General features: G+C 48.5%; 2 protein-coding genes across 2 annotated transcripts; both read left to right on the top strand.

Annotated features, from left to right (window-relative positions):
* Positions 1-763: 763 nt before the first annotated feature.
* Positions 764-11,578, top strand: LOC122382849. The gene is made up of 4 exons (XM_043368703.1): positions 764-791; positions 6,948-9,034; positions 9,325-9,588; positions 10,096-11,578. Exons 2-4 carry the CDS (start codon positions 6,956-6,958, stop codon positions 10,825-10,827), a joined length of 3,075 nt encoding a protein of 1,024 aa, XP_043224638.1. The 5' UTR covers positions 764-791; positions 6,948-6,955; the 3' UTR covers positions 10,828-11,578.
* Positions 11,579-12,239: 661 nt separating this feature from the next.
* LOC122382848 (ubiquitin carboxyl-terminal hydrolase calypso-like) lies at positions 12,240-26,642 on the top strand. Its single transcript, XM_043368702.1, has 9 exons — positions 12,240-12,320; positions 13,425-13,521; positions 15,584-15,795; positions 16,031-16,156; positions 16,363-16,567; positions 24,288-24,462; positions 24,914-25,190; positions 25,508-25,629; positions 26,263-26,642. Exons 2-9 carry the CDS (start codon positions 13,461-13,463, stop codon positions 26,315-26,317), a joined length of 1,233 nt encoding a protein of 410 aa, XP_043224637.1. The 5' UTR covers positions 12,240-12,320; positions 13,425-13,460; the 3' UTR covers positions 26,318-26,642.
* Positions 26,643-27,037: the final 395 nt, after the last annotated feature.

The following is a 27,037-nucleotide window of genomic DNA, read 5'->3' as shown; positions in this document are numbered from 1 at the left end:
TTTGACATCCTGAATCCAAAAATGATACTCCTATGTGTCTCGCAAATAAAAGAAAAACAATCCAAACCTGACCTAAACTTGACATTTCACATTTCAACTGTAGCTCAAGTTTCAATAGTTCAATGCAACCAAAAAGTAGAAGAAGGGGTATTGCACGGTTTATCTTGATTGCACCTCAATTATGTAAGTTCAAACAGGACGAAAAGAACCGACACACATAAAATGTCTTATATCAAACTCAAATGAAATCAATTCAAATTGCACCCAGCACCTTCGTCAACTTTTTTTTCGAATTGTCCGGTCCCGCGCACAAAATCAAGCGGTGTTCGTTCACAGTTCCCCGTAACTGCATGATGGCAGTCCTCCGCTTTTCATTGGTGAAATTTGCGCAATCTCTGCTGACCACCAATGAGATTCAGAGTTTTGCCGACAGAAAAGCTCCAAAAGCAGCATGCTGTCAATAAAATAAACAGGGCACGAATTATGCTCAACAATTCAAGTTTGCTTAAAAAATATATGAATATAAACGTCATACATTTTTTGCCTTTTCTTGATAAATATTATGCAATGAATTCGAACAGGTAACAGTTCAACTAAAATTTAATGCTTTTCTTTGTTCGAAAAAAAAACATAAAATAAGTCAAGCATCATATATCCTTGCAACATAAATTTTAAAGCCTTTTTGTGAAATTTTATGATTTATTACCTATGACGTCATAATATATCTAGCCAGCGTTGTTCAACGCAGGGGTTCAACGCATAAGTAAAGCAGCAAAGGCATGCCGCATGCGGTGCGTCGTGCGCATGGCATATGCATTTGTTTGTAATTCAAATTTGTTGGTACTTAATCGCCTTGTCATCGCCTATTTGTATTGAGTATGTGCATTTGTACTATTGAGTATTGAGTATGTGCACTTCGCATGTGCCGAGTTCAGTGCATGGCGGCATCGGATTTTTTTCGGCGCAGGGCGGCCACATAATTTTTTGGGGAAAACCCTGGCGCTGCTCAGTCACAATTTTTTAACCAGCAAGCTGCGAGCATGCTGCTGTGGCTGCAGATTGTCTCATTCTGAGTTTAAAAACGTGGAGGCGCTGACTCCATTTGGCGCGGACAAGGGTGTTTGCGCCTGCCGTCTCATGTTCGAAATGCACTGAAGTCCAGCATGTGGGCCGGGCCTGTTCCAGCGCCTCCAGAAACCTCCTGAAAGCTCCAGAAAGCTCTAGGGCCTGTTCCAGCGCCTCCAGAAACCTCCAGAAACCTCTAGAATCCTCCAGAGAGCATTCCAGCGCCCCCAGAAAGCTCCAGAAAGCTCTCGCCAAAGCTCCAGAAACCTCCAGTAGCCTCCAGAGAGTTGGGAGGTCCAAATTTCTCTGGAGGCTCTGGTCTACAATTATGGCGCACATGTGACAATCACGAATGTAAACAAAGGACTCTTGACTGATTATTTTACAACTTCAATGTAAAGAAAATTACATTGTTATAATTTTGTTAATCATTCTTAATAAAATTGAAAACAAATTTTGCGTTTCAAGAGAGAACAATCGTAATTCTTTTGGTATCTGTGATGCCAATCTCCAGAAATCTCCAGATTGCGTTCCAGCGCCTCCAGTGAAACCTCTGGTAGAGCCTCCAGTCAAGAATTTTTACTGGAGGCGCTGGAACAGGCCCTGTGATGCCAATCTCCAGAAATCTCCAGATTGCATTCCAGCGCCTCCAGTGAAACCTCTGGTAGAGCCTCCAGTCAAGAATTTCCACTGCAGGCGCTGGAACAGGCCCCTAGAATCCTCCAGAGAGTGTTCCAGCGCCTCCAGAAAGCTCCAGAAAGCTCTCGCCAAAGCTCCAAAACCTCCAGTAGCCTCCAGAGAGTTGAGAGGTCCAAATTTCTCGGGAGGCTCTGGTCTACAATTATGGCGCACATGTGACAATCACGAATGTAAACAAAGGACTTTTGACTGATTCTTTTACAACTTGAATGTAAAGAAAATTACATTGCTATAATTTTGTTAATCTTTTTCAATAAAATTGAAAATAAATTTTGCATTTCAAGAGAGGCCAATCGTCATACTTTTGGTAATTGGTATATGTGATTGATGCCAATCTCCAGAAATCTCCAGATTGCGTTCCAGTGCCTCCAGTGAAACCTGTGGTAGAGCCTCCAGTCAAGAATTTCTACTGGAGGTGCTGGAACAGGCCTTGCCCATTTAGCCCATCTGGGACCCAGTTGGAACTTGGAAGCCCATGACATGCCCAGATGAAGCCCAGCCCACATTCGCCCAGATTCCCCACTTCTAGCCCATGTGGGCCCCATTTGGTATGGCTGGCTGGGCTGGTGAAGTGTAATCCACTTTTTTAGCATACAGACAGGGTATCCCAAAATTAATGTCACCCTCCCACAACCTTTATTTTGCTTTCTATGGCGCAATATTAATATAATTTCGCCGGTACTTGCTCCCAGACCATATTGGCTACATTCAAATCACGCGACCTTTGAATTTTTGTAACCCTGACCGGTCAAGGGGTGTATATAGTCTGTCTTTAAAGTACCGCTTGACAGTGCGGGGGATCCATCAAGCCTGACCGAGGAAGGGCCTGCTAATTTGAGTCACCGAAGCAATTGACATCCTCGTCCATTCCCCAGGTCAATTGGTTCGGTGACTTTCAAATTATAGCAGGCCCTTCCTCGGTCAGGCTTAATGGATCCACCGCACTGTTGCACGGTACTTTTAAGTCTGACTGTACGGAGGTCATTTTCGGGGGCCCGCAGTACCCAGCTCGCGCGGACCAGTTGTCCAGCATGGCAAAACTGCAGAGCAAATCGTCCCGCAGCGGGGCAGTCGGCATGGTTGCCGGCGGCATGACCCACGGCCAGGTCGCCGAGGCACTGGGTATGAGTTGCCGGCTGCCGCACGATTTGGTGCTGGTTGTCACGCGACATGAGCGGATAGACGCCTGAGAACAAGCTAGGTCGCGGCAGGAAGGCTTAATCCGGCAGCCGGGTAGCGTAAATCGTCATCGCGAAGTGCGGAGCTAAAGACGGGCTTATCCGCAATGAAACTGGCAATGAGGCTGATTGCCAACAGTAAGCCAGTCTCCAAGTCGACAATCCATCGTTAACTGAGGTCTCTGAAGCTGAAGCCCACCAAGCCACGTCTCCAGCCGAAAACTTCTGCTGAACATGTCCAAGGCCATCTTTTAACAGGTCGGTGAGCCGGCTCATCGACCACGGCTTAGTTTCTAGAGTCCAGAGGGCAAAACCTATAAAATAGCAGATTTCCAAAACTTTTTCTGCAATAACTTTTGACTCGATTGAGTCACAACATTACGTTTGCCAATTGTGTTTCTCTTGTTGAGATGCGTCGAATGTACTATAACTTGATCTTGAAAGGTCATTTGGAAAACTTGACCGCAGGTTAAGGTCATGACCTGACCGGAAAAGATCATGATACATATCAGTAATCAGTTGATCTGTATCGTCGAGCTGAACACATCTGAGGTGTTTTCGTCGTTAAAGGAAAAGGGCCACCTTTAACATGGGGATTGAAACTGAGATAGCCATCTTGTAGCCCGTGTCCGAAAACCTATCTGTATACCTCCTTACGGCCGATTTCGGCCTCCATTCGTAGTTATCGACAATTTTAAAAGAAAATACGCCAGGAATGCGTCCTTATCCCAGGAATGCGTTCTTATCCGACAATACAGCCACCCGCGGCGAGGCTTTGGTTTTTTACCAATCAGCTCCAACCAGCTCAGCTTTAACCAATCAGCTTATCTGACACAATCCGACGAGTCTGTCTTCTGAACGCTGATTGGCTTGAGTGTGACGTCATCGCTATGCCATCATACAGTAGGTGCCGTAGAGAGTATCAACATAGTACCAATATGTTAAATAGTTTTAAATACTTTTTCGCGAATTGTGCACTTCTGGCACCAGTTTTAAAAAGAAAATGAAAAATAATAATGTCAAAATGAAAAACAACGATATCTTCATATTTCACGAAGGTGGCCCTTTTCCTTTAACAACATATCTGAATTCAGGACATCAAAGAAAGTAGGAATGTGCATTTTCTTGTTAAAAAAGTTTTGCAGACCTAAAGTAAATAATTGCCAATTGCCCCAGCTTGAGCGAGCACTCACAAGATCGATAAATGCCTAAAATTGAGGTTAGTAGGTACCTAGGGTTAGGTCAGGTTAGATTAGGTTTTATATTCCTGCATATATTGTACCTGATCTTTTTAAAGCATTAAATGATTGTACAAACAATTTTCTAGGTTGATACATGGTTTGTGACAGTATGGTGTGGTTTTTATTTAATGTTGGGCCCATGGCGCAAAAGAGGGATCCGACCAATGATAGCTTAATTTATTCTGGGTGAAAACAGCATGCAGGGCTGCGGAGTTGGAGTCGGCCGGAGTCGACAGCTCTGACCGGAGTCGGAGTCGGAGTCAGAGTCGATTTTAGAAGCAGGAGCCAGAGTCGAAGTCGGAGTCACCGAAAATCCATCGACTCCTCAGACTTGGCAGGGATGCAGAGTCGAAGTTAGAGTCGGAGTCGGAGTCGACAGTTATGCCTGGAGTCGGAGTCGGAGTTGGTTTTTTGAAGTTGGAGCCGGAGTCAGGGTCACCGAAAATTCTTCGACTCTGCAGTCCTGCTAGCATGTCTTTATTTAAAGTTATTGTCAAAAAACTGCTGGGGACCTGTTATGACCTGAGATGACCTTAGGGGCACAACGAGGGTTTACGGCCCACGGGTGCAATTTATCGACTCAGTGTGGCATGTTTACCTGTAAAACGATGTTTGAGAGTGTTAAGAACGACGTGCGTGCAAAAGAGGCGCATTTCAATTTTCTCCCATTGACTTATTATTTGGCATGTCGCAAATTGACCTAACCTTAGGCGCCCGGTACCGAAATTCCGAGGTATAAATTTTATTCATATTGTTGCTCTTATCGGTCGCTCAAAGTTTCAAAGCGATGGGTCACTCGGTTTCCGGTGTAGCTATGGCGGACATTGAAACTTTTTATGAGGTGAGGTCACTTTAACCCGCGAGTTGCTGGGGGGGGGGGGGACTTTTTTCGCCAGGCCATAGCATAAAAACGGCGCGCCAAATTTTGGGTACCTGTAGGGAATTGATTGAAGTTTATTGTGACAAAGTTTCAAAAAAAATCGGTCGGAAAATTTTTGAGATATCGAGGTTTTAGTGACGTCATGATTTCTGAGTTTTCGACCAAAAACGGCATATGTTCAAAAAATCATATAAAATCACAGAATAGACATACAGACATGCTGTAAACGCCATTAGACTACCAATACCATGATCAATCAAATGACTATCTTCGATTATTGATTATCGTCCCGCATTTTCCATAATCTTGAACTGAATCATGGCAATTTTTCGTGACTACTTCACGACCATGATACATGCATTTCTTAAATTGAACTTTTTGAGCCAAACACGTACACATATGATAAAATAAATGTCACCATCGTGTTCTACGCCCCAAATTACCTATAAAGCATGCGTCACAGGCTGCGAATATCAGTTTTGATTTTCGGGGATATGTGCCTACCCGGTTGACCTGACCTTGACCCTGACCTATGCTTGACTGACCCCTACATGGAGCTGACACTCTTGTAGGCCTTATATGATGGATTGTGCACCGTTTGGACAGAGTTTATGCCGAGAGGCGCCCATTGCGAAGTCCTGAAGTCCATGCTACTGAAAGCCCGATTTCAGGTGTTTGACCTGACCTTGACCCGACCTGTGACCTCAAAATTCAACTTAAAAGTACTCATCTGAAGCGTCTCGTCGCTTTCTTTCGTTTGCCGCCTCGTGCGTTTCGCTGCGCCTATTGGTTCTCGAGTTATCGGCTGGGGGGCGTTTAACGCCCCCCCCCCCACAGCAAACGGTGGGTGGCGAAATACCCCAGCAACTGCCGGGTTAAGTTACCTGGTGACTTGACCTTGAGCGACCTTGGTCTGAAATTTTCACAGCATGTGTAGAAAAAAATGTATAAACAGGTGTGCTCTCGCATGCGGGGGTTACCGGGGCTAAACGGACTTGAGTCAAACCAAATTGCTGGCTTAGATGACGCCCTGGACGAGTTGGTGTGGCCCACTTCGCCATTTCGTCCCTAATTGAGCTAGAGCCTCGAAGAAAAAGCGAACGTGTACGCCGTTACGGGACACAGCGATAAGTGCCCGATTTCAAGGTCTCCGGCCAACCGCCAGCCGATGACCTCTAAGGTCAGATCAAGTAGTCCAAGGCACTGGTTCGGTTTTGGTTTTGCCATAAATGGTGGCAGAGTCGCGAATTTGGCACCATTGTGTTCTTCATGCTCAGGCGCGTCGAACTCGAGTCTCGAATGGTATACTTTTTGTTCTATTGAGGTCAGCCTAAGGTGTTCACCTCGGGTCAAGGTCAGGTCAGAGCGCCCCAGGTCACGAAGATAGTCGAAGGAGGTCATACAGCACATCATTCGATTCAGCAGGTTTTCCAAATCCAGGAATTGCTTTCCCGACTCGCTAGCTCAATTTGACGGAGTTATTGACGAACAACTCGTATGACCTTAGGAACATCGTAAATGACGTGACGCTAGGTCGACAATGCAAAAGCGAAGCGTCGGAGCTTGCAAGGTGCGTATGAAATCGTGATTGGTGTGCTTGGACAGCCTTAGGCCATTCCCGGCGCTGTTTCCATGTTTCCCCCATTTACGTTAAATGGTGAGGAAGCGTGACCGGACCTGACCTCATTTCACATGTGACCTTTAACCCGCGCCCAATGCAATAAGATCTAAATATGCAATATATCTCATGCATCGTGTCTCATGAGAGATGACACCCTTATCAAAATCTCGGCCTTTCAAAGAAATCGTTCAGTTCATTACTTGATGACAGCTGTAGGCTGCTGACTTGATGTTCTTCTAATCACGCCAAACTGCCCTTTTCAGGCTTAACGATGGAAGAAGATAACAAAGCAGTATGTTGTTTGAGGAAATGCATGTCAGATTTGTCGCAGCTCTGGAGTGATGAACCTTGGATACTCGCAGTAGTGATATCGACATCTCCCTTTAATAAGAAGACAAAGATCAAGACACTTTTTATCCGTAAAGTAAGGATGGATGGGTCATTGGAAGGGCTCCCAATGAGCTGCTTTATTTTGGGAGCAATGGGAAAACGAGTGGATGGTAAGGTGCACGCGGGAGACATCCTGTGCCTCTACCGATCAGTCGAGTTTGTCTGGAAGGATGATGACGTGTGCCCGGAGATTAGCTGCATCCGCGCTGAGCTGGGGCCCGGCGACGGGGCACGGCTGATTTGGATCAGTGTGACCGGACGTGGAGGCTGCGCGCACTGCGGACGTGGGGTACCGGCTGCCGCCCCCAGTCCCCGGCAGCGCGTTGTCAGTCCTCGTAAGCCCACCGCCAGTCCCCGGCAGCCCCCCGCCAGTCCCCGACAGCCCGCCGCTGCAAGTGCCCAACAGACCGCCATCAGTCCCCGGCAGCCCGCCGCCAGTGCCCAGGAGCCGGGAGCGGCCGGCAGAAGCAGTTCTCGGCAGCCCGTCGTCAGTCCCCAACAGCCCACCGTCAGCCCCCGGCAGCCCGCCGTCAGCCCCCGGCAGCCCACCGCCAGTCCCCGGCAGCCCGCCGTCAGTGCCCAGGAGCCGGGCGCGGCCGGCACGCCGGCGGTCACCAGCACCCCACCCCGCGCCGCCTACTCTGGCACCGCCGACCAGCCGGCTAGGCCGGACTCGCCCGTTGTCGAACCACGGGCAGCAGAAGCGCCGCCGACCGCCGTCGATGAGTTGATGGATACATCGGAGGACAGCACGCAAAGCCAGGCGGCGGTTTTCATGAACAGTGTGCCGGCGAGCGATCCTTCCGACACATACACTCTGTTGATGGACATAGGCCGCAACGATCCGGGCCTCAACCAGCGACCTAATCTGATGGGCGTGATTGTCGGCGTGCCGCAGCCGCCTCGCCGCACGCAACGCTCGTATATGGTGATGGTCGTAATCAAGGACCCTTCCTGTTGTGCCGAGGACGCGCCTCGCAGCGACTTTGTCGTGTTCGGCTTTGTCCAGAGTCCGGCTGATCTGCCACTGCCTGACGGCGACCACGGCCTGCGGGTGGGCAACATCCTCCGCGCGCGACACGTCAAGATCGAGAAACATGGCAACCGGCCGGACGGGCGGGTGTTCCGCGGCGCGGCGCTGACCGTGTTCTCTGGCGAGCTGCACGATCCGGCGACCCCGCTGGGCGCCGCCATCCCGCCGCCGACGGTGACGGACGCCGAGCGGCGCCGGCTCGAGTGGCTGCGCCGCTGGTGGGCACTGGAGCACTCACACCAGGAGCGGATCAGCCGCGCCAAGGACGCCCAAATCGGAGACCTCGTCCGCCCCGGCCTGTACAACATCAAATGCAAGCTGCTGGCACTGGATGACATCGGCGGCCGGCTGTTCGCCCGTGTTGAGGATGGCACGCGGTGTCCGCTGCCGTGCCTCGAACCCCGCCCGGATGACCCGGACGACGACCCGGACGCTCCGATGCCCAGCAGTCCCTCCGAGTCGGAGACACAGGTGTTCCGCGAGCTGGCCGACCGCGTGCCGGTGCTCGTGTCGGACCGCCGGTGCGCCGGCCTCCTGCGCGAGCTGCACCAGGCCGGCGCCCGGTTCGTGCAGCTGTTCCGGGTGCGTGTGGTCGACGTGCTGCAGGATGACACCGCTCTGCTGGCCATGTCACTGTCGCTGAAGCGTGCCGACGAACCATTGGTGCGGCCGCTGCAACTGGACTCTGATGACGTATCCGACATACGCCTGCGTCTGGAGGCTATGGCTGCCTCGAACCCCGCCGCTGACAGAGAGCGGGCGCCGCCGCCGGTGGAAAGTCAGACCCCGGCGGCCCCTGCACCTGAGACCTGTCCTCAGCAGCCGGCGTCCAGCACCGCAGCCAGTCGAGTCGAACCTGAAAACAACCGGATAGAAACAGGGACCGGGACCCGCCAGACCCAGAAGGAACCCAGCCGGACCGAGTCTGTGAGTAACCGCTACTGCGCTTCTTTGTAAGTGTTGGTCACCGGCCCGCCGCGGACCTTCTGTCCCGGGTTGCGTCCCCGCACTGCTTCCCTTCATTTTCAACCGCGCCAAATTTCTTGAAGAAACTTGAGCTACTGGGAATTGATACGCCTAGTTAAAAAACCTTCCTTATCGAAAGAAACGCTTTTTTTCAATTCCGTACTCTTTACTTGGCAGCATGCTTTACCTTACCGTGGGATCTAGTTATGTAGATAATGTTACTGAGGGCTCGCCTTTTTCCTGTCTGACAGAGCTGGCACCCGGATCAGCAAGAGAGCATGGAGGTCACTGAGGCACCTGAGGCTGTGGCTGCCTCGAACCCCGCTGCTGACGGGGAGCAGGCGCCGCCGCCGGTCGAGAGTCAGACCCCGCCGTCCCCTGCGCCTGAACAGCGGGCGCCCTGTCCCCAGCAGCCTGTGGCCGACACTGAGACCAGTCTGGTCGACATCGGGATCAACCGGGCCGAAACCAAGACGGGGGGCAGCCAGAGCGAATCCGCCAGCCAAGCCGAGTCTGTGAGTAACTGTACGAGTCTGTAGTTACTTGCAGGCAACATTTCTACTCAGTCATATTCGCTCGTGTGTGACCCCTAGTTTAAAATGCTTCCTCAGTTCATAAGCACCGGTAAATTCAGAGGGGGGAGGGGGCATTTTGAGAAAATGTCCTCACCCCGCGGCGTCCGAAATCGACGAAAATTTACGGTTCTTCGAAAATCCAAAGAAAGTGAAACAACTTTTTGAGTAAAAGTTTATTTTAAACTGCACAGCATTGTGTAAGGAATCGAACTCTGAAGGAGTGTTTGGAAATTGGAGAAACTTTTTAGTATATGCTTCCCCCCCCCCCCCCCCCCCGTAGCGTTCAAGACCGCCTTTCTGGGTCCGCCGTTGTTCGTAATGAAATTTCTTTGCTTATGATGGGAAACGTTTTTTAAAGCCCGTACATTGACATGCTTTACCAATTGCCATGCTATCAAATTGTGTTGCACTTGTCACAGCCGGACACTCCTCTTCCCTGTCCGACAGATCTTGTACCCGGTTCAGCAAGAGAGCGTGGAGTTCACCAACACACCCTCCGACCTGCCGGCGGTCAGCGAGACGGCGGACCCGCCGGCGGTCAGTCAGACGGCGGACCCGCCGGCCGTCGCGCTCGACAGCCCGACGTCCTCGGTGCCGGCCAGCGAGCGGTTCGCCACGCCGCCGCAGTCGCCGGACGGGCGGCACGCGCTGACGGCGGCTGCCTTCCTGTCGCCGGTGCCGTTCGAGGACGCGGCCGCCCAGCCGGCGGAGCGCACGCTCCGCACCCGGTGCACGGTGCGCTGGTGCGTGCCCTACTCCTCGCCGCAGAACCTGCGGCCGCTGCTGATGGCCAACTGTATGCAGCCCGAGTGCATCACGCAGTACCTGGGCGCCGCGCTGCCCGACCAAACGGACCTCAACGAGAGCCTGGAGCCGATCTACAGGTGCGTGCGCTGCGGCGCCGAGATGCCGCTCGGTGTGGCGCTGCCGCTGGAGCTGCACGCCATCGGCGGCCGCGGCGAGCCGCTGCACGCGCTGCTGGCCGGGGAGGCGGCCGAGCAGCTCCTCGGCACCACCGTCACCGTCACCTCGCTGAGGGTGGTGCACCAGCGCGTGATGGCCCTCATGGAGGCGACCCGCGCCGGCCTCACCGGCGAGGTGGGACTGCTGCCTCTCGACGAGTCGCACCGCCGTTACATGGTGGTCGACACGGTGCTGGCGGGGATCGCGGAGGGTTGAAGGGCGAGCGCAGTGCCAGGGCACGGGTGAGCGCGTTGCCGGTGGTAGCCCTGCGTGGCTGAGCCTTATCTGAGTTAGTTGAGCCAAGCCTCCCGGGGACGGACGTACTTATAGATCTCTGCCTGATACGGCTGTGAAGAGTGTGTTGGATAAAGAATACGCGTTATGTGTTGGTCAATCTAGCAGTCCATCGATATTCGCGAATCCGCTGCTTCCTGCTGGTAGACATACCTACATTCGCCGTTTTCGAAAATGCTGTTACTGGCATGAAATTAAAGCTAGCGCGCACTAAGCCCAGACTAGTTTTAGCCCAAATTCATTCCAAGATTTGATAACATAAGCCAAAAACACGATGTTACCTGCCAACCCAACGTGAGGATCAAACTCTCAAAGCATAATGTTATCCTTTATTTCGTCTTTCTTAACTCAACATGGGCTCAAAGAGGCTCAAATGAGTCTGGGTTTTATGTCGGTCAACTTAAATTTCGTGCTAGTAGCAGCATATTGGGGAAGTAGTGAATGACTGTCTACCAGCAGCAGATCGCGAATATAAATAAGCCGTTGGACTGACCAACGTCAGTGAAATGCTCATGTTGTTATTTTAGATAGTTAGTGTAAGCGACACGTTGCAGCTGGGTATACTTGCTTCGGCTGATGAACATGGACTTACGTTTGGAAGATCCCAATTTTTTTTTTTCAGGAGGGATCGAGTGTCTTCTATTCTGGAATAAACTTTTGTAAGAAAATTGAATGAACCATTTTCACGCTTGGTGGCAATGAAAGTCGAGATGGCGTGGAAAGTTGCATTGGGTGTGGCGAAAGGGGAGTTAATTATAAGCTGCAGTAGAAGTCTCTGGATCTCCGTCACTGGATACCTGGCACAATCAGAGAGCGATCAGCAATGCCTGTGAGCTGTCCGTCTCGTCGGATAAAGGTGATCGTTCGGCCCGGATCAGAGGGTTAGCGGTGTTGGCCTTGGGTGTGAAGGCATAGGTGGCGGAATGGGGAGGGCACCGGGGGCGGGGCAGTGGGCATCGTGCCCCCTTTTGATTTTGGCATTTTAACATTAGCTCTATGCTCTATGGGCGTTGCATGGAAAGAATGGGAAGAAAAGTCGGCAGTGCCCCCCCTCCCCCCCCTCCCTGAAGGCTGAAGGTGTTCCGCCGCTACTGGGTGAAGGAAAAGGATTTGACTGAAATGTAAATATGGGAACGGTGGTGTTGCATCATTCGTACCAAATTGCTTTAAGCATCAGTAACACCGGCTAATATGCTTTGGTTTATAGGGCGCTGGATGCTGGTGGCAGCCGAGAGAAAAAAAAACAGCATATTTTGACGTCACTTTCTGTTGAGCATAATTTCAGCACTACAGATACTATTATTTCGTGCATCCTTGATGCCTGCAGTTTCAGTTTCGCGCGTACTTACATATTGTGTGGTAGTTTTTGCATTTTTATTCTATTTGAATGATGTTAGCAGTTTTATGATTTACCGGTAAGTATTGATAATTTTTACATTTTTGTCTATTAAAACCCTAATCCTTTGATCAATATTGGCATTGCCGTTGTTACCAGGGTATATAGAACGTTGTTACGGGCCTTCGTTGTTACGATGCATATTGGATGCAGTTTAATTCAAGGCTGGTTTATGTCATGCATACCCATTGAAGCACTTAAGAAATAGCAGATTTGCAAAAAAAATCAGATTTTTTCTTTTTAGTCATCAGTTTCAATTAGCAGTAGCAGAGCACAGTGGCGGATCCAGGGGTGGGGGGCAAAATGGGCATTTGCCCCCCCCCAAACAGCATAATTTTAACATTATGCCTATGAATGATGCATGGAAAGAATCAATAAATTGTTATGGTCTGCCCCCCAAACTCTGAGCTGGATCTGCCTCTGGCAGAGCAAACATGTATTGATATGAAGGTTTTCCAAACAAGGAGAGATATTGTAGGTTTGTAGGTTTGTAGGTTATTTTCAGGTTGAAGGTTTGGTCAGGTGAGGTTTGTTTTTGTTTGGTTTGGTTTGGTTTGGTTTGGTTAGAAAGAAGCATTTCCGGGTGTAGCGCCTCTCCGTGGTCAGAAAACCGGTATCGGTAACCCTGGCGTCACCGGTAAAACCTTTTTTTAATAAATTTAGTCTGAACCTTATGATGGGAAGAATCAAAATTTTATGATGATGGATACATCAGAGGTACATGGCATTTAGGTAGTGGGCAAAGACTATACTGATTCTTCAACCTCCAAGTTTCTTGCATTGCACTCCCAATTCCCTACCTATGCATGAGACTTGAGAGGGTCTGCCAAGCGGTAATGCTTCTTGTTGAGAGGCTGACAGCCTGCAGTTTGCACACAGCCTGGTGATCCTTTATCCTGATGATAGCTTGCAGGCCCCTTAGTGATGTTTCACAGCTTCCTTACACATGGGCTGGGTATTGGTAGTAGAGGTCTGCCCCACTGGTCAGTTGCTATTCATAGGAAAACCATCATTTCATTTGAATGTTTTATTAACTATTCTAAATATATTGTGATTGTCAGTATGATGTAAAAATGACTTACCTACTTTTAGGATCAACTTACACTTGTTCTTTGTCTTTCAGGTTTCTGGAGATTTTTAACTTCAGTGGTCAGTGTTCATGATGCTGCTGGGATTGAGTCATCTCTATGATGGCTGGATGGAATTGGAAAGTGACCCAGGTCAGGTTACAACACAATAGGTACCTACTAGGTTTGTGATGTCATTGCATCTGCTAAGCTGCATCTCCCCTTTGTCAAGCAATCACTTCAGAGAATGGTTGCAGGGTAAAATGTAGGTGCTAACATAACTACTATTGTCATACCAAGTGGTGTCAAATGTCGCACTTGGGCTTGGAAAACTTAAAATACAATGGTTCAGGTTAATTAGGCTTACCTCAGCACCTGATGATCTGGAGGACCTTACCTACCACATTAGTACTTAGTACTTAGTACCTTATCACTCATGATGACTCAGTTAACCTGCACATGACTTTAGGGGGGGGGGGCTCTACAGAGCCCCCTCCCGTTTTTCTGCAATCTCCTCAAAGCTGCTGAATGTAACTATCAAGTTGAAACTTTCAGTATCCTCCTCTTACATCAATTTGACACCTTGTGTCTGAAGGAAAATTTTGTAGCAAGGTACCATAGGCCGGTCAGAAACGATATCAGAATGATGTCATATTCAACAAATTTCAATTTCAACCAGATATCGTCTTTTCAGTTCTTTAAATATTTACAGGAGATAAACCGTAACCCTCGCCTGTTTTTGTATCTTGCCAGCGTCTAACGTATAGGGGGGGGGGGGGCTCCGTTGGATACCCTGCTGTTCGGCCCTTGATGAAGCTAGAGGTTGGCGGAAAATGCAGGCCCATGTCACTCCACTTTTGATGACATCATAAGGGGGCCTCAGGACAATAATGGCGCGGTGCGCCACAATCGCTTCAAAGCTACTTGCCAACAGTTGCCATATTTGAAAATATTATTTTGAAATAAAGTTACAAGTAATAAAAATATTGTAATAAAGTTGTTGATTAAATCGATACCTTATCTAGCAACTTACTGAAAAATGATTTATTCATAGTAAAAATATAAGCTCGATGCGTTTTTACGTTGCTTTCCTGCAACTGCAGAGGACTTTTAAATCGTCTATATCTTCAAAACCGGCCATTTCTTAGCATATTGCTGCTCTTTTTTATCGCTAGAAAATTAGTTGGACTTTCCAATGACATCAACGGTTGAGCGATATGTGTAGAGTGTCACCAACAATCTTCAAATGAAATTAGCCATTTTTACGTTGTAAAGGAATGGAGCACCCCTTGCGAGCATCAGGGGTGACGTCACTCAGGATCTGTCTCTGATTGGTCGGCGGGGGAGTGACTGTACCTTCTATAGATGGCCTTGGGAAAATGAGGGTGTTCCCCGTGCCCGTGACGAGAGGAAGCCGATGATACCTTATGTTAAGGTCCTAGGTCATTGGTTGACCGTTCAGGTCAGGTTAATGACCCGAAAGTCGGAAAAATCGGACCCACTAGAACTTCGTGATGTCAGGTTGTTATTAGTTTTCTGGGGGTGCTAAATACAAATTTTATGTTAGCTTTGATCACAGATGATGTCTTCATGCATTTAGGCCAGGTCGGGTCAGGTCAACCAGTAGTGGTCCTGCCGGGTATTCGTAGTACGTGTCAACCGCCTCTGAGAGCTTCGTAACATGTTGCAAAGGCACCAAAACTACTTTGTAAATGTTCAGATGAGTGCTGAATTCGAAATCAGCTCCAAAAACTACCCTATAAATGTGTAAACGGTAAGCCTAAAAAATGAACTAAGGTCATCAAAGATCAATGACATTGCTTGGCCTGACTTTCACGTGATCTTGACACCCACCATAATGCATGTAACCAGCATCATTGCACATGTTTGAACGTTTGCAACCGCAAAAATACTGGAAACGCGCGGATAATGTGAGCCGACATTCGCCGAATCGCGATTCTGGCCAAACATGTTCACAAGAAATAGGTGAAAGGTCAGTCGGGTCAGGTTCATGACATTTCCAGGATATGTGTAAAATTGATCATTTCGAGGGTATTTGAAGTTTCGTCTTGATCGGTCGCTTTTGTGCGAGTTATTAGCGAAAAAACGAGGGGGTCCGTTTGACCCCCGCCCCTCCTTTGATGTGCAAGGGTTAAGTGCCTTTTTGAGCCCCCATCCCCCACAATGACAGCTCCATTGCGTGTTCACTGTTCAGGGCTGTTCACGCTGCTGCTGGAGGACTTTGGCGTCAAGGGTCTCCAGGTGGAGGAGATCTACGACATCAGCAAGTCCGCGGACGAGAAGACGTTCGGCTTCATCCTGCTGTTCCGCTGGATGGAGGAGCGCCGCGCCCGCAGGCAGACCAGCGACAAGGACAGCTTCCTTATGGACGAGGAAGAGGTCAACAGCATATTCTTTGCGCAACAGGTTTGTGAAAAGGTTTGGGTGCCAAAAATGTGTTATGCCTATGTAATTTCTAGGCTATTGCTAATCAATGTATTTCATAGAAAGTATTTCATTATCCTCTCAAAAGATGATTGTTCTTTAGTGCTTATTTGTATACCTACCTAGCTTGTTATGACAGAAATTGTGCCACGATTTTGATAGTAATGTCTACACTACCACAGACATGTCCCGCTCTAAGTGCTGGTGTATGCTACAGGTGGTCCCTAATAGTTGTGCGACACACGCGCTCGTCTCGATCCTGCTCAACTGCTGCGACGTCGACCTGGGACCGACTCTGACAAACTTCAAACACCACGTGGAGGGCATGAACCCCGAAAACAAGGTAAGGCTCTACGCTAGTCGTTTTTAGTTTTGGTCAACAATATTATTGGTCAAATATGCTTCATTGCCTATATGCTTGTTTGAAATGCGGTTTGTGCAGGATTGGGCGTCTGCAGGACTGGTCTCCCCTGTTTGAAATAGCATAGTAGCGCCCAGACAAGTGGCAGTGATGATTGCCTAGCCCCTGGCCTGTCCCTCTCCCTCCAGGGTCTGGCGATCGGCAACACAGCCGAGCTGGCGTGGGCGCACAACTCGCACGCGGCGCAGCAGGCGCACCGCGTGCAGGAGCGGCCCATGGTCGGCCTGCCGGTGGGCCGCTCGGCCGCCGAGACGTTCCACTACGTCAGCTACGTACCCATCAACGGCCGCCTGTTCGAGCTCGACGGACTGAAGCCGGGCCCGATCGACCATGGTGAGACGGCGGGCAGGCCGGCCGAGCGGGGACATGTGCTTCGAGCCGGGAGTCTGTGACTGAGTGGCTGGAATTTAGCTGGTTGACCATTAACGGCAGGGGCGCGTCAGAGACGTTTGCTATTCTGTATGACTGTTAATATTTTATTTTTGGTATGTATATTTATTCTTTAACCCGGCAGTTGCTGGGGTATTTCGCCACACACCGTTTGCTGGGGGGGGGGGGGGCGTTAAACGCCCCCAGCTGATAACTCGAGAACCAATAGGCGCAGCGAAACGCACGAGGCGGCAAACGAAAGAACGCGACGAGACCCGTCAGATGAGTGCTTTAAAGTTGAATTTTGAGGTCACAGGTCGGGTCAAGGTCAGGTCAAACACCTGAAATCGGGCTTTCAGTAGCATGGACTTCAGGACTTCGCAATGGGCGCCTCTCGTCATAAACTCTGTCAAAACGGTGCAAAATCCATCATATAAGGCCTACAAGAGTGTCAGCTCCATGTAGGGGTCAGTCAAGCATAGGTCAGGGTCAAGGTCAGGTCAACCGGGTAGGCACATATCCCCGAAAATCAAAACTGATATTCGCAGCCTGTGGCACATGTTTTATGGGTAATTTGGGGCGTAGAACACGATGGTGACATTCATTTTATCATATGTGTACGTGTTTGGCTCAAAAAGTTCAATTTAAGAAATGCATGTATCATGGTCGTGAAGTAGTCACGAGAAATTGCCAAGATTCAGTTCAAGATTTTGGAAAATCCGGAACGATAATCAATAATCGAAGATAGCCATTTGATTGTACATGGTATTGGCAGTCTAATGGCGTTTACGGAATGTCTGTATGTCTATTCTGTGATTTTATATGATTTTTTGAACATATGCCGTTTTTTGTCGAAAACTCAGAAATCATGACGTCACTAAAATCTTGATATCTCAAAAATTTTCCGACCGATTTTTTTTAAACTTTGTCACAATAAACTTCAATCAATTCCCTACAGGTACCCAAAATTTGGCGCGCCTGCGGCGCGCCGTTTTTATGCTATGGCCCGGCGAAAAAAGTGGGGGCGTTTAACGCCCCCCCCCCAGCAACTCGCGGGTTAAATGATATTCCTTTTGATTACGTGACAAAAGATCGTAAGACAAAAGATCGTATGGAAAAAGATCGTACGAAAATGATCGTAAGATAAAGATCGTATGTTGTAAAAGATCGTACGGTAAAAAGATCGTAAGCAAAAGATCGTAAAGTAATTGATCGTATGCAAAAGATCGTACGAAAATGATCGTAAGATAAAGATCGTATGTTGTAAAAGATCGTACGACAAAAAGATCGTAAGCAAAAGATCGTAAAGCAATTGATCGTATGAAAAAGATCGTAGGAAAATGATCGTAAGATAAATATCGTATGTCGCAAAAGATCGTACGACCAAGGATCGTAAGCAAAAGATCGTAAAGCAATGGATCGTGCAAAAAAAGATCGTAGGAAAATGATCGTAAGATAAAGATCGTATGATGTAAAAGATCGTTCGACAAAAGATCGCAACGTTACGTTCGTAAAGTAAATAATCGTATAGGTACATAGAATAGTGTTGTTACGAGCGAGCGAGCGCAGCGAGCGAAGCGAAGTCTTTTGAATATCAGGCAGCTTTTGCCAAATTGTCAGGGAACTCAGATTTGTTTTTCAATAGAAAAACACAATTCTAAAGAATAGTGTTTTAACTATTGACAACAAACGTTCGGTTATAACGGGAAAATCTCAGTATGAGCGGCCCGGCCTGTAACGCTTTTGAGATGCCTATATCTCAGCAACCGCTGAACCGATTGGCCTGCGGTCTTTTTTGCTGGGTAGTCCCATCCCTTCTTCCCCGTAATTGACTACTTTTGATACATCTCAGTGGCCGTCGTGGCACGTGCCACGTGAGAAGTCAAGGGTGTTCAAGCAGTTTTGCAAAAGTAATGATTTTGAGAGGCCCATATCTCAGCAGCGGCTTGAGCGATTGTCTTGCGGTAATTTTTATAGGGTAGCTGCATCCCTTCTACCAAAGGTCGGATACCCTTGATCTATGTGAGTGACCCCCAATGCACGTGCAAAATACAAAATGAAGAGGTGCCAAATTTGTTCCCATTTCAGTGACTCGGTAATTACTGGGGCGATTTCGAACCAATGATGGACAATTGACATCTTTAACCGGCCTTCGATAACAATGACTCCTATAACTAGGATTGGATTGAAACTAGGATCCTATAACTAGGAGAATTGCGACTTCGATAGTGATAACGCGATAAACATCTGTTGATGACTCGTAAAGCGATGACGATTCAATATGAAAATGTGACAGTGCGAAGGAAAAAGCATTTTTAACGCCGTTTACTTCAGCCGCTTAAGCAACATTTTAACCTTCCAGGCGGGGGGGGGGGGGAACATGGGTTTAGTTGTATTCACTTCAAATAGGTACATGAAAACGGCAGCACATACATTCATTTATTCGGCACATATACAACGCGTTGCTTTTACTGTGGACGTCAAACCGCGTGGGACGATTACGTGACAAAAGATCGTAAGACAAAAGATCGTATGGAAAAAGATCGTACGAAAATGATCGTAAGATAAAGATCGTATGTTGTAAAAGATCGTACGACAAAAAGATCGTAAGCAAAAGATCGTAAAGCAATTGATCGTATGAAAAAGATCGTAGGAAAATGATCGTAAGATAATATTCGTATGTCGCAAAAGATCGTACGACCAAGGATCGTAAGCAAAAGATCGTAAAGCAATGGATCGTACAAAAAAAATCGTAGGAAAATGATCGTAAGATAAAGATCGTATGTTGTAAAAGATCGTTCGACAAAAGATCGTAACGTTACGTTCGTAAAGTAAATAATCGTATAGAATAGTGTTGTTACGAGCGAGCGAGCGCAGCGAGCGAAGCGAAGTCTTTTGAATATAACGGGAAAATCTCAGTATGAGCGGCCCGGCCCGGCCCGGCCCGGCCTGTAACGCTTTTGAGATGCTTATATCTCAGCAACCGCTGAACCGATTGGCCTGCGGTCTTTTTTGCTGGGTAGCCCCATCCCTTCTTCCCCGTAATTGACTACTTTTGATACATCTCAGTGGCCGTCGTGGCACGTGCCACGTGAGAAGTCAAGGGTGTTCAAGCAGTTTTGCAAAAGTAATGATTTTGAGAGGCCCATATCTCAGCAGCGGCTTGAGCGATTGTCTTGCGGTAATTTTTATAGGGTAGCTGCATCCCTTCTACCAAAGGTCGGATACCCTTGATCTATGTGAGTGACCCCCAATGCACGTGCAAAATACAAAAAGAAGAGGTGCCAAATGTGTTCCCATTTCAGTAACTCGGTAATTACTGGGGCGATTTCGAACCAATGATGGACAATTGACATCTTTAACCGGCCTTCGATAACAATGACTCCTATAACTAGGATTGGATTGAAACTAGGATCCTATAACTAGGAGAATTGCGACTTCGATAGTGATAATGCGATAAACATCTGTTGATGACTCGTAAAACGATGACGATTAAATATGAAAATGTAACAGTGCGAAGGAAAAAGTATTTTTAACGCCGTTTTCTTCAGCCCTTAACCCGGCGGCCGCTGGGCCTCCGCGCCACCCGCCGGCCGCTGGGGGGGGGGGGGGGGCATATAGTTGCCCCTCCCTTTACTTCTGCGACGATATCGTCGCAACGCGAAGAGATAGAGAAGCGAAACTTTGCACACATCTTCCTGAATACCTAGCCGAGGTTGTGTCCAAATTTGGTGTCGATCCCATTTGAAATGACGTCACAGTGACGTCATAAGTGAAATTATAGATTTGCGACTCTCATATTCCTCACGATACATCAGATATATGGGACCGAATATAAAGGGTCGATTATTGGTCAGAAACTAGATGGAAGTGTAGTTAGATGTTTTAGGATGACAGCAGGTGCTGTCTAGTTCATTTACAGTTGAGTTTCATGCTTAGCGTCATCAGAAACGGTCCATATCGGAAAACGACAAAACTTTATGACGTCACTGTGACGTCATCTTAGGTGCTACAACCACCAAACTTTTCTCAAACATTGCCTAGGTATTCATTTGAAGCTATGCCAAGTTTCACGTTCGTAGCTCATCGGGTTTCGGAGATGTTTCACAAAACGTAAAGGGGGGCAACTTTATGCCCCCCCCCCAGCGGCTCGTGGGTTAAGCAACATTTTAACCTTCCAGGCGGTGGAAGGGTGGGGTAGGGGTGGGGGGATGATGATTTGGAGTGACACTAGGGGTGGGGGGGGGGGGAACATGGGTTTAGTTGTATTCACTTCAAATAGGTACATGAAAACGGCAGCACATACATTCATTTATTCGGCACATATACAACGCGTTGCTTTTAGGTGTCATTGAGCCATCTAAGCTCTGAAATAACATCAATGTATGGTCGAGCTTACGACGGCCACTTACTACGCGAACACAGAAATTGATAAGCTTTGTATGCGCTGGAGTTGGGCTGCACCATGTGAATACCATATTTTGACTGTACGATCTTTATCTCATACGATCATTTGGCGTACGATCATTTTCCTTGACGATCTTTAGCGAATACGATCTTTTGTCCATACGAGCATTATGTCGTACGATCTTTATCCATTACGACTTTTTGGCATACGATCATTTTCCTTGACGATCTTTAGCGAATACGATCTTTTGTCCATGCGATCATTATGTCGTACGATCTTTATCCATTACGACTTTTTGGCATACGATCATTTTTTTTTGACGATCTCTAGCGAATACGATCTTTTGTCCATACGAGCATTATGTCGTACGATCTTTATCCATTACGATATTTTGCATACAATCAACTGCCTACGATCTTCTACCATACGATCTTCTGCTTTACGATCTTTTGTCCGGTTACCGCGTGGGACGCGACTTTTTCGCAATAACTTTTGAATGCGTTGCCTCTCAAGAACGAAACTTCGGCAATAGACGTCTCAGACCCCGGCCTAATTTTTATTACTAAGGTTTTTCAATGTCCGATCAATATTTAGGGCACTTCCCGTTCACTCGTAATGTTAAGTTTTGCTCCTGAAACTCTCTCGGTGAACAGAGGCTACTCCACAAGGGGCGGAGCCATAGTGTGACGTTGGAGCTAAGCTCCGCCTCGGCTGGCCGTTGCCTGAGGCGCTACCTGACCCGAGACCGGTCAGTCGCGGTCCGTAGGGGTTGGTACGCGGTGCTTCCTGCCAACACACCCAGCCGCATGGCGTACGTTATTCATGCTTGCCCTAAGGGCTGCAAGAATGTATTTGCAATGCGCCTCTTGTCGTCACCCAGATAGGAAGACTATACGCGTACGCCAAATATTACGATGATTTAAGAATAACAGAAAATAATTAAATGATTATATAATAAGTTTGTCAACGTAAGTACGTAAATGAGATACATAATAATATAATATATTTACACAGTCAAGTTAATTTTTTAATTAAAATTTTAATTTTAGGTTCTTGTAGATATCAAACCGTCAGCAACGTTAGTACACTTCGTGTTATCCTGCCAAGCCCCAATATGCCCCAACTTAAATGTTTCCGTAATGCATCGGTACGCATAGCCGGAGGGGAGCCGGATCCGCCGGAGCCGTCATATTTTGCCCTGAGTGGGAGCCGGAGCCGGAGCCGTATTGCCATTTTACTCGGAGCCGGAGCCGGAGCTGGAGCTGACTCAAATGTTCAAGGCTCTGCATCCCTGCTGCTAAGTCAATAATTCGTATAGTTAATTTGGTAAAGGGCCATACTGAACAGTCTCGGTTTTTTTCTCGGATTAAAAAACCTGGTAAAAGGCCACACTGAACAATCTCGGTTTCGAGATGTCCGCCCATCTGAGACCCGACGCACACAGCATGCAGAACCGGTTCTGAGTGAGGATCGACCGACAGATGGCAGTCGTGTCTGAACGGTAGATGGCAGGGAATTCGTAGTTAGTAGGCGGGGCTTCGCGAGCAGCCTGACGATAGCCGCCATCCGGGCTGATATTTCACTTAGCATTACGAGTGAACGGGAAGTACCCTAAACATTTATTTGACATTAAAAAACCTTAGTGATAAAAATTAGGCCGGGGTCTGAAACGTCCATTGCCGAAGTATCGTTCTTGAGAGGCAACGCATTCAAAAGTTATTGCGAAAAAGTCGCGTCCCACGCGGTTTGACGTCCACAGTAGGTGTCATTGAGCCATCTAAGCTCTGAAATAACATCAATGTATGGTCGAGCTTACGACGGCCACTTACTACGCGAACACAGAAATTGATAAGCTTTGTAAGCGCTGGAGTTGGGCTGCACCATGTGAATACCATATTTTGACTGTACGATCTTTATCTCATACGATCATTTGGCGTACGATCATTTTCCTTGACGATCTTTAGCGAATACGATCTTTTGTCCATACGATCATTATGTCGTACGATCTTTATCCATTACGACTTTTTGGCATACGATCATTTTCCTTGACGATCTTTAGCGAATACGATCTTTTGTCCATACGATCATTATGTCGTACGATCTTTATCCATTACGACTTTTTGGCATACGATCATTTTCCTTGACGATCTTTAGCGAATACGATCTTTTGTCCATACGGGCATTATGTCGTACGATCTTTATCCATTACGATATTTTGCATACGATCAACTGCCTACGATCTTCTCCCAGCAAACATGCCCACATGGGTCCCATATGGGGTGAACATGGGCCAGATGGGCCCACGTGGGACATGGGCTACAGATGGGCTACCCATATGGGCCCCATATGGGATAAAAATGGGCCAGATGGGCCAAACGCATGTGGGCTGGAGATGGGCATCCCATGTGGGTCCCATATGGTGTGAACATGGGCCAGATGGGCCGACGTGGGACATGGGCTACAGATGGGCTACCCATATGGGTCCCATGTGGGCGCCGCGTGGGTCCCATATGGGGCCTACGTGGGCTGGCCCATATGGGTCCCACGTGTCACCCACTGCCATTCCCATGTGGGACCCATATGGAAGAGGTGGGGGGCCCATGTGGGCCCCATATGGGAACCATGTGGGCATGTTTGCTGGGCTGCCATCCCAGCAAACATGCCCACATGGTTCCCATATGGGGCCCACATGGGCCCCCCACCTCTTCCATATGGGTCCCACATGGGAATGGCAGTGGGTGACACGTGGGACCCATATGGGTCAGCCCACGTAGGCCCCATATGGGACCCACGCGGCGCCCACATGGGACCCATATGGGTAGCCCATCTGTAGCCCATGTCCCACGTGGGCCCATCTGGCCCATATGTTCACCCCATATGGGACCCACATGGGATGCCCATCTCCAGCCCACATGCGTTTGGCCCATCTGGCCCACTTTTATCCCATATGGGGCCCATATGGGTAGCCCATCTGTAGCCCATGTCCCACGTGGGCCCATCTGGCCCATGTTCACCCCATATGGGACCCATGTGGGCATGTTTGCTGGGATACGATCTTCTGCTTTACGATCTTTTGTCCGGTTACCATTCCTTTTATTCCATTGGAAAGTTTTTGATCTACCTATTTTTTTTTTTAATAGCTGTTTATAGCTGTTTGTTTGTACGTAATTGAGTTCGCATGCTATCGTTGTGACCTAGGCCTGACGGGAAGTTTCGTATCTCCCGTGTTGTCCGTGCCCGTGTGCCTCCCTGTGACATCCCGCCCTGACCGGCCAGGCCCGTGGGGTGCCGACGAAGAGTGGACTGACAAGTTTCGGCGCGTCATCTCGGACCGACTGGGTATCGCCACCAGCGGCCAGCCCTACCACGACATTCGGTTCAACCTGATGAGCGTCGTCTCGGACCGACGCATCACCCTCACACGACGACTGAAACTTCTCAAGGACGACATGTGAGGAACTCTAGCGAGACGTTCGCGGCCGCCAGAGGTCGGCGACTGCGCATGACGAGTATATTGTAAATTATGTCCCACTTTCTTGGGTATAATTCTCAATTTAACCGTGCAGGCGAATCAATATTTACGATTTTTCTCATTAGATATGCACATAATGTGTGTGCTTCTGGTTTCCTTGCGAAACCTTTCTGGGACTGGTTTTTGTCTGTCCATTTTCATTTATTACTTAATAATCGTAATTACAGCCGAATTATCGTCGTTAGATGGGCGCCGATGACCACTGTAGTCCGGGCGCCCAAAAAAGCCCAATTCATCATCATCATCATTATCGTCGTTAAATGCCCTGCCCTAGCCCAATCCAGTGCCATCTTCTTGTTTATTTCGTAAGTTGAGCAACACTGGTTGATAAGATGCGGCGCCTGACCTGATCACCCCTGCCTGTCGTCAGTTGGTGGCTGCACCGGCTGGGTCAGCGGGACTCCGCGGCGGCGGCGCCGGCCGACGGCGGCGGGCCGGGCGCCGAGCCGGCGCGGCCGCTCTCGGCCGAGCTGCGGGCGCACCTGGCGCGCGAGCCGGGCGGCGCCGGCTCCGACTCGGAGCTGCGCCAGGCGGCGGCCGAGTGGCCGGCCGGCCGGCGCGCCGCCGTCCAGACGGCGCTCCACCACGACGCCCGGGCGCTGGAGGAGCGACTGCGCGACGAACTCGACAAGAGGAAAAAGTACCAGGTCAGTTCGCCGCAGTGATGTGTGGAATGAGACAGTCAGTGGCGCGCCTGATAGCTGCGTATGTTTTCTGTTTGCTACCAGAATTTCTTCATATTCGGATATCTTACACCCTAAGGCATTTGTTGCACGAAATGCCTTTCGCATGTATGCCACTTTACATTTGCATCGTTGTGGAATGCTGTATAGTCATTCCAAAATGCTGTATATGTTAAATGAAATATGCGTCCTGTCTCCTGAGTTTCGTACACTGGCTGTCTTGCCTCCGTGCGAATCCGTCCGGTGTTGTTATCCTGACCCACCCCGTGACCGCCCGTCAGGTGGAGGCGAGTCGGCGCACGCATGACTACGACCCGTTCATCACCACCTACCTGTCCATGCTGGCGGCCGAGGGCCTGCTGGGCGAGATGGTGCAGCAGCAGATGTATCCCAGCAAGTACCGGTGAGTACGCGGTGTACCTCAGATGTACCGGTGGGTACGCGGTGTACAGTTGAGTACAAAATGATGTTCCACTTTTCACAGGTAATCAGTTGCCTGGAGTGGTAGGCTGTGCTGCACCACACGGATCGAGTTGACAGCAGTGAACACCTTATACACGCTTTAAATGTTATTGCGTGATGAACGGCACAACTGAGCGTTCCTCTCAGCTGATAGCTCCTGAGGAGTGGAACATCATTCTGTAGTCAGCTGTGCCCACTCAGACACGATGTTCCCAGTTCCCACCCTCCTGCCTGTAGGTACTGCTTCTGTTGTTTGCAGATTGAACCATTGATAGGATGTGAGTGCGATTGATAAATCATTCTAGGTGCGAGATGAACTGACTCCGCGGACTCCGACTGACTGTCTTTGCTTGATATCAAGCTTTGCCATTCATTTGTCAACCTTGTTTCCATACCAATCGAAGGTTGGGGACAAACAGTTGCAGCACTACGATGCGCTTAAATTTGTGTCACCAGATATTCTGTATTAAGTGGAATTGGTAGCCGCAGAGCTTGGCTGTTTTGGCTGGCTGATTTTTTTAGGTTAATTCATAATTAAGATTATCACTCAATTCATTCATTTGCCCTTTTGCAGAATCATCGAAAAACAGGACTGCAAGGGAAAGCGGAAAGGTCGGAAAAGGAAGTGAAAGGAGTCTGAAAGCTCGTGTGTTTCGCTATGTAAATTGAACGTGAGCTGGCATTGGATGCGATGTTATCACGTATGATCAGTGTACAATTACCATCGCATCACGCAGTGTCATTTCATTGAAATGTTTTATTCATAGTCGCGTCGTACATTTGAGCTTGTTTTCATCGTTCCGGTACAAGTGTTGTAGAAGGGATCTGTCTGTCTTGGCTTGCGTGACTGATTGGCCCGACAGCGGGGTCTGAGGGTATCATTACCCTAGTTTGTGTTGAGAAGATCACGTGCATTAGCAATTGGAGAGTACGATAATAAATGCACTGTGATATTGTAGTTATGTTACCGGCTTAGTAACAGGCATTTCAGTCTAGAACGGAAACAGATCGGATTGCATCGATTTGCCAAAGCTTTGCATGGCTAGCGCTCTAGTCCTGTACCTCAGGGGATCTTCGGCTCTCCAAAGACCCGCTGGAGTGGGGTGGTTCGGCAAGGCAGTGTTAGTAGAATGTCCCTCGTACAACTCTGCTCTTCGCCGTCACAGCGATGGGCTGCAGATGGCCATTGATAGTCCGTCGAAAATTATTTCATTATATCGATAGTTTCGAGCAAGAACATCCTAAGTGTCAAATTTTTCGAAATTGAGATGTTCATACCATTCGACTCAGCTCGTCGAGCTGAGTCGAATGGTATAAAAATCTCAACTTCGAAAAATTTGACACAGGAT

Source organism: Amphibalanus amphitrite, unplaced genomic scaffold (assembly GCF_019059575.1).
Source record: "Amphibalanus amphitrite isolate SeventyFive unplaced genomic scaffold, NRLGWU_Aamphi_draft 000148F_arrow, whole genome shotgun sequence".
Lineage (NCBI taxonomy): Eukaryota > Metazoa > Arthropoda > Thecostraca > Balanomorpha > Balanidae > Amphibalanus > Amphibalanus amphitrite.
Note: the sequence above shows the minus strand (reverse complement) of the source record. Positions and strands in the feature narration are given on the sequence as shown.

Excerpts from the sequence above, each read along its gene's own strand:
- LOC122382848 (XM_043368702.1), top strand. The coding sequence starts at position 13,461 with ATGATGCTGCTGGGATTGAGTCATCTCTATGATGGCTGGATGGAATTG. Across the intron at positions 15,796-16,030 it reads GCATATTCTTTGCGCAACAG|GTGGTCCCTAATAGTTGTGC; the intron begins GTTTGTGAAAAG and ends TGTATGCTACAG. Across the intron at positions 24,463-24,913 it reads AAACTTCTCAAGGACGACAT|TTGGTGGCTGCACCGGCTGG; the intron begins GTGAGGAACTCT and ends GCCTGTCGTCAG.
- LOC122382849 (XM_043368703.1), top strand. The coding sequence starts at position 6,956 with ATGGAAGAAGATAACAAAGCAGTATGTTGTTTGAGGAAATGCATGTCA. Across the intron at positions 9,035-9,324 it reads AACCCAGCCGGACCGAGTCT|AGCTGGCACCCGGATCAGCA; the intron begins GTGAGTAACCGC and ends CCTGTCTGACAG. Across the intron at positions 9,589-10,095 it reads CCGCCAGCCAAGCCGAGTCT|ATCTTGTACCCGGTTCAGCA; the intron begins GTGAGTAACTGT and ends CCTGTCCGACAG.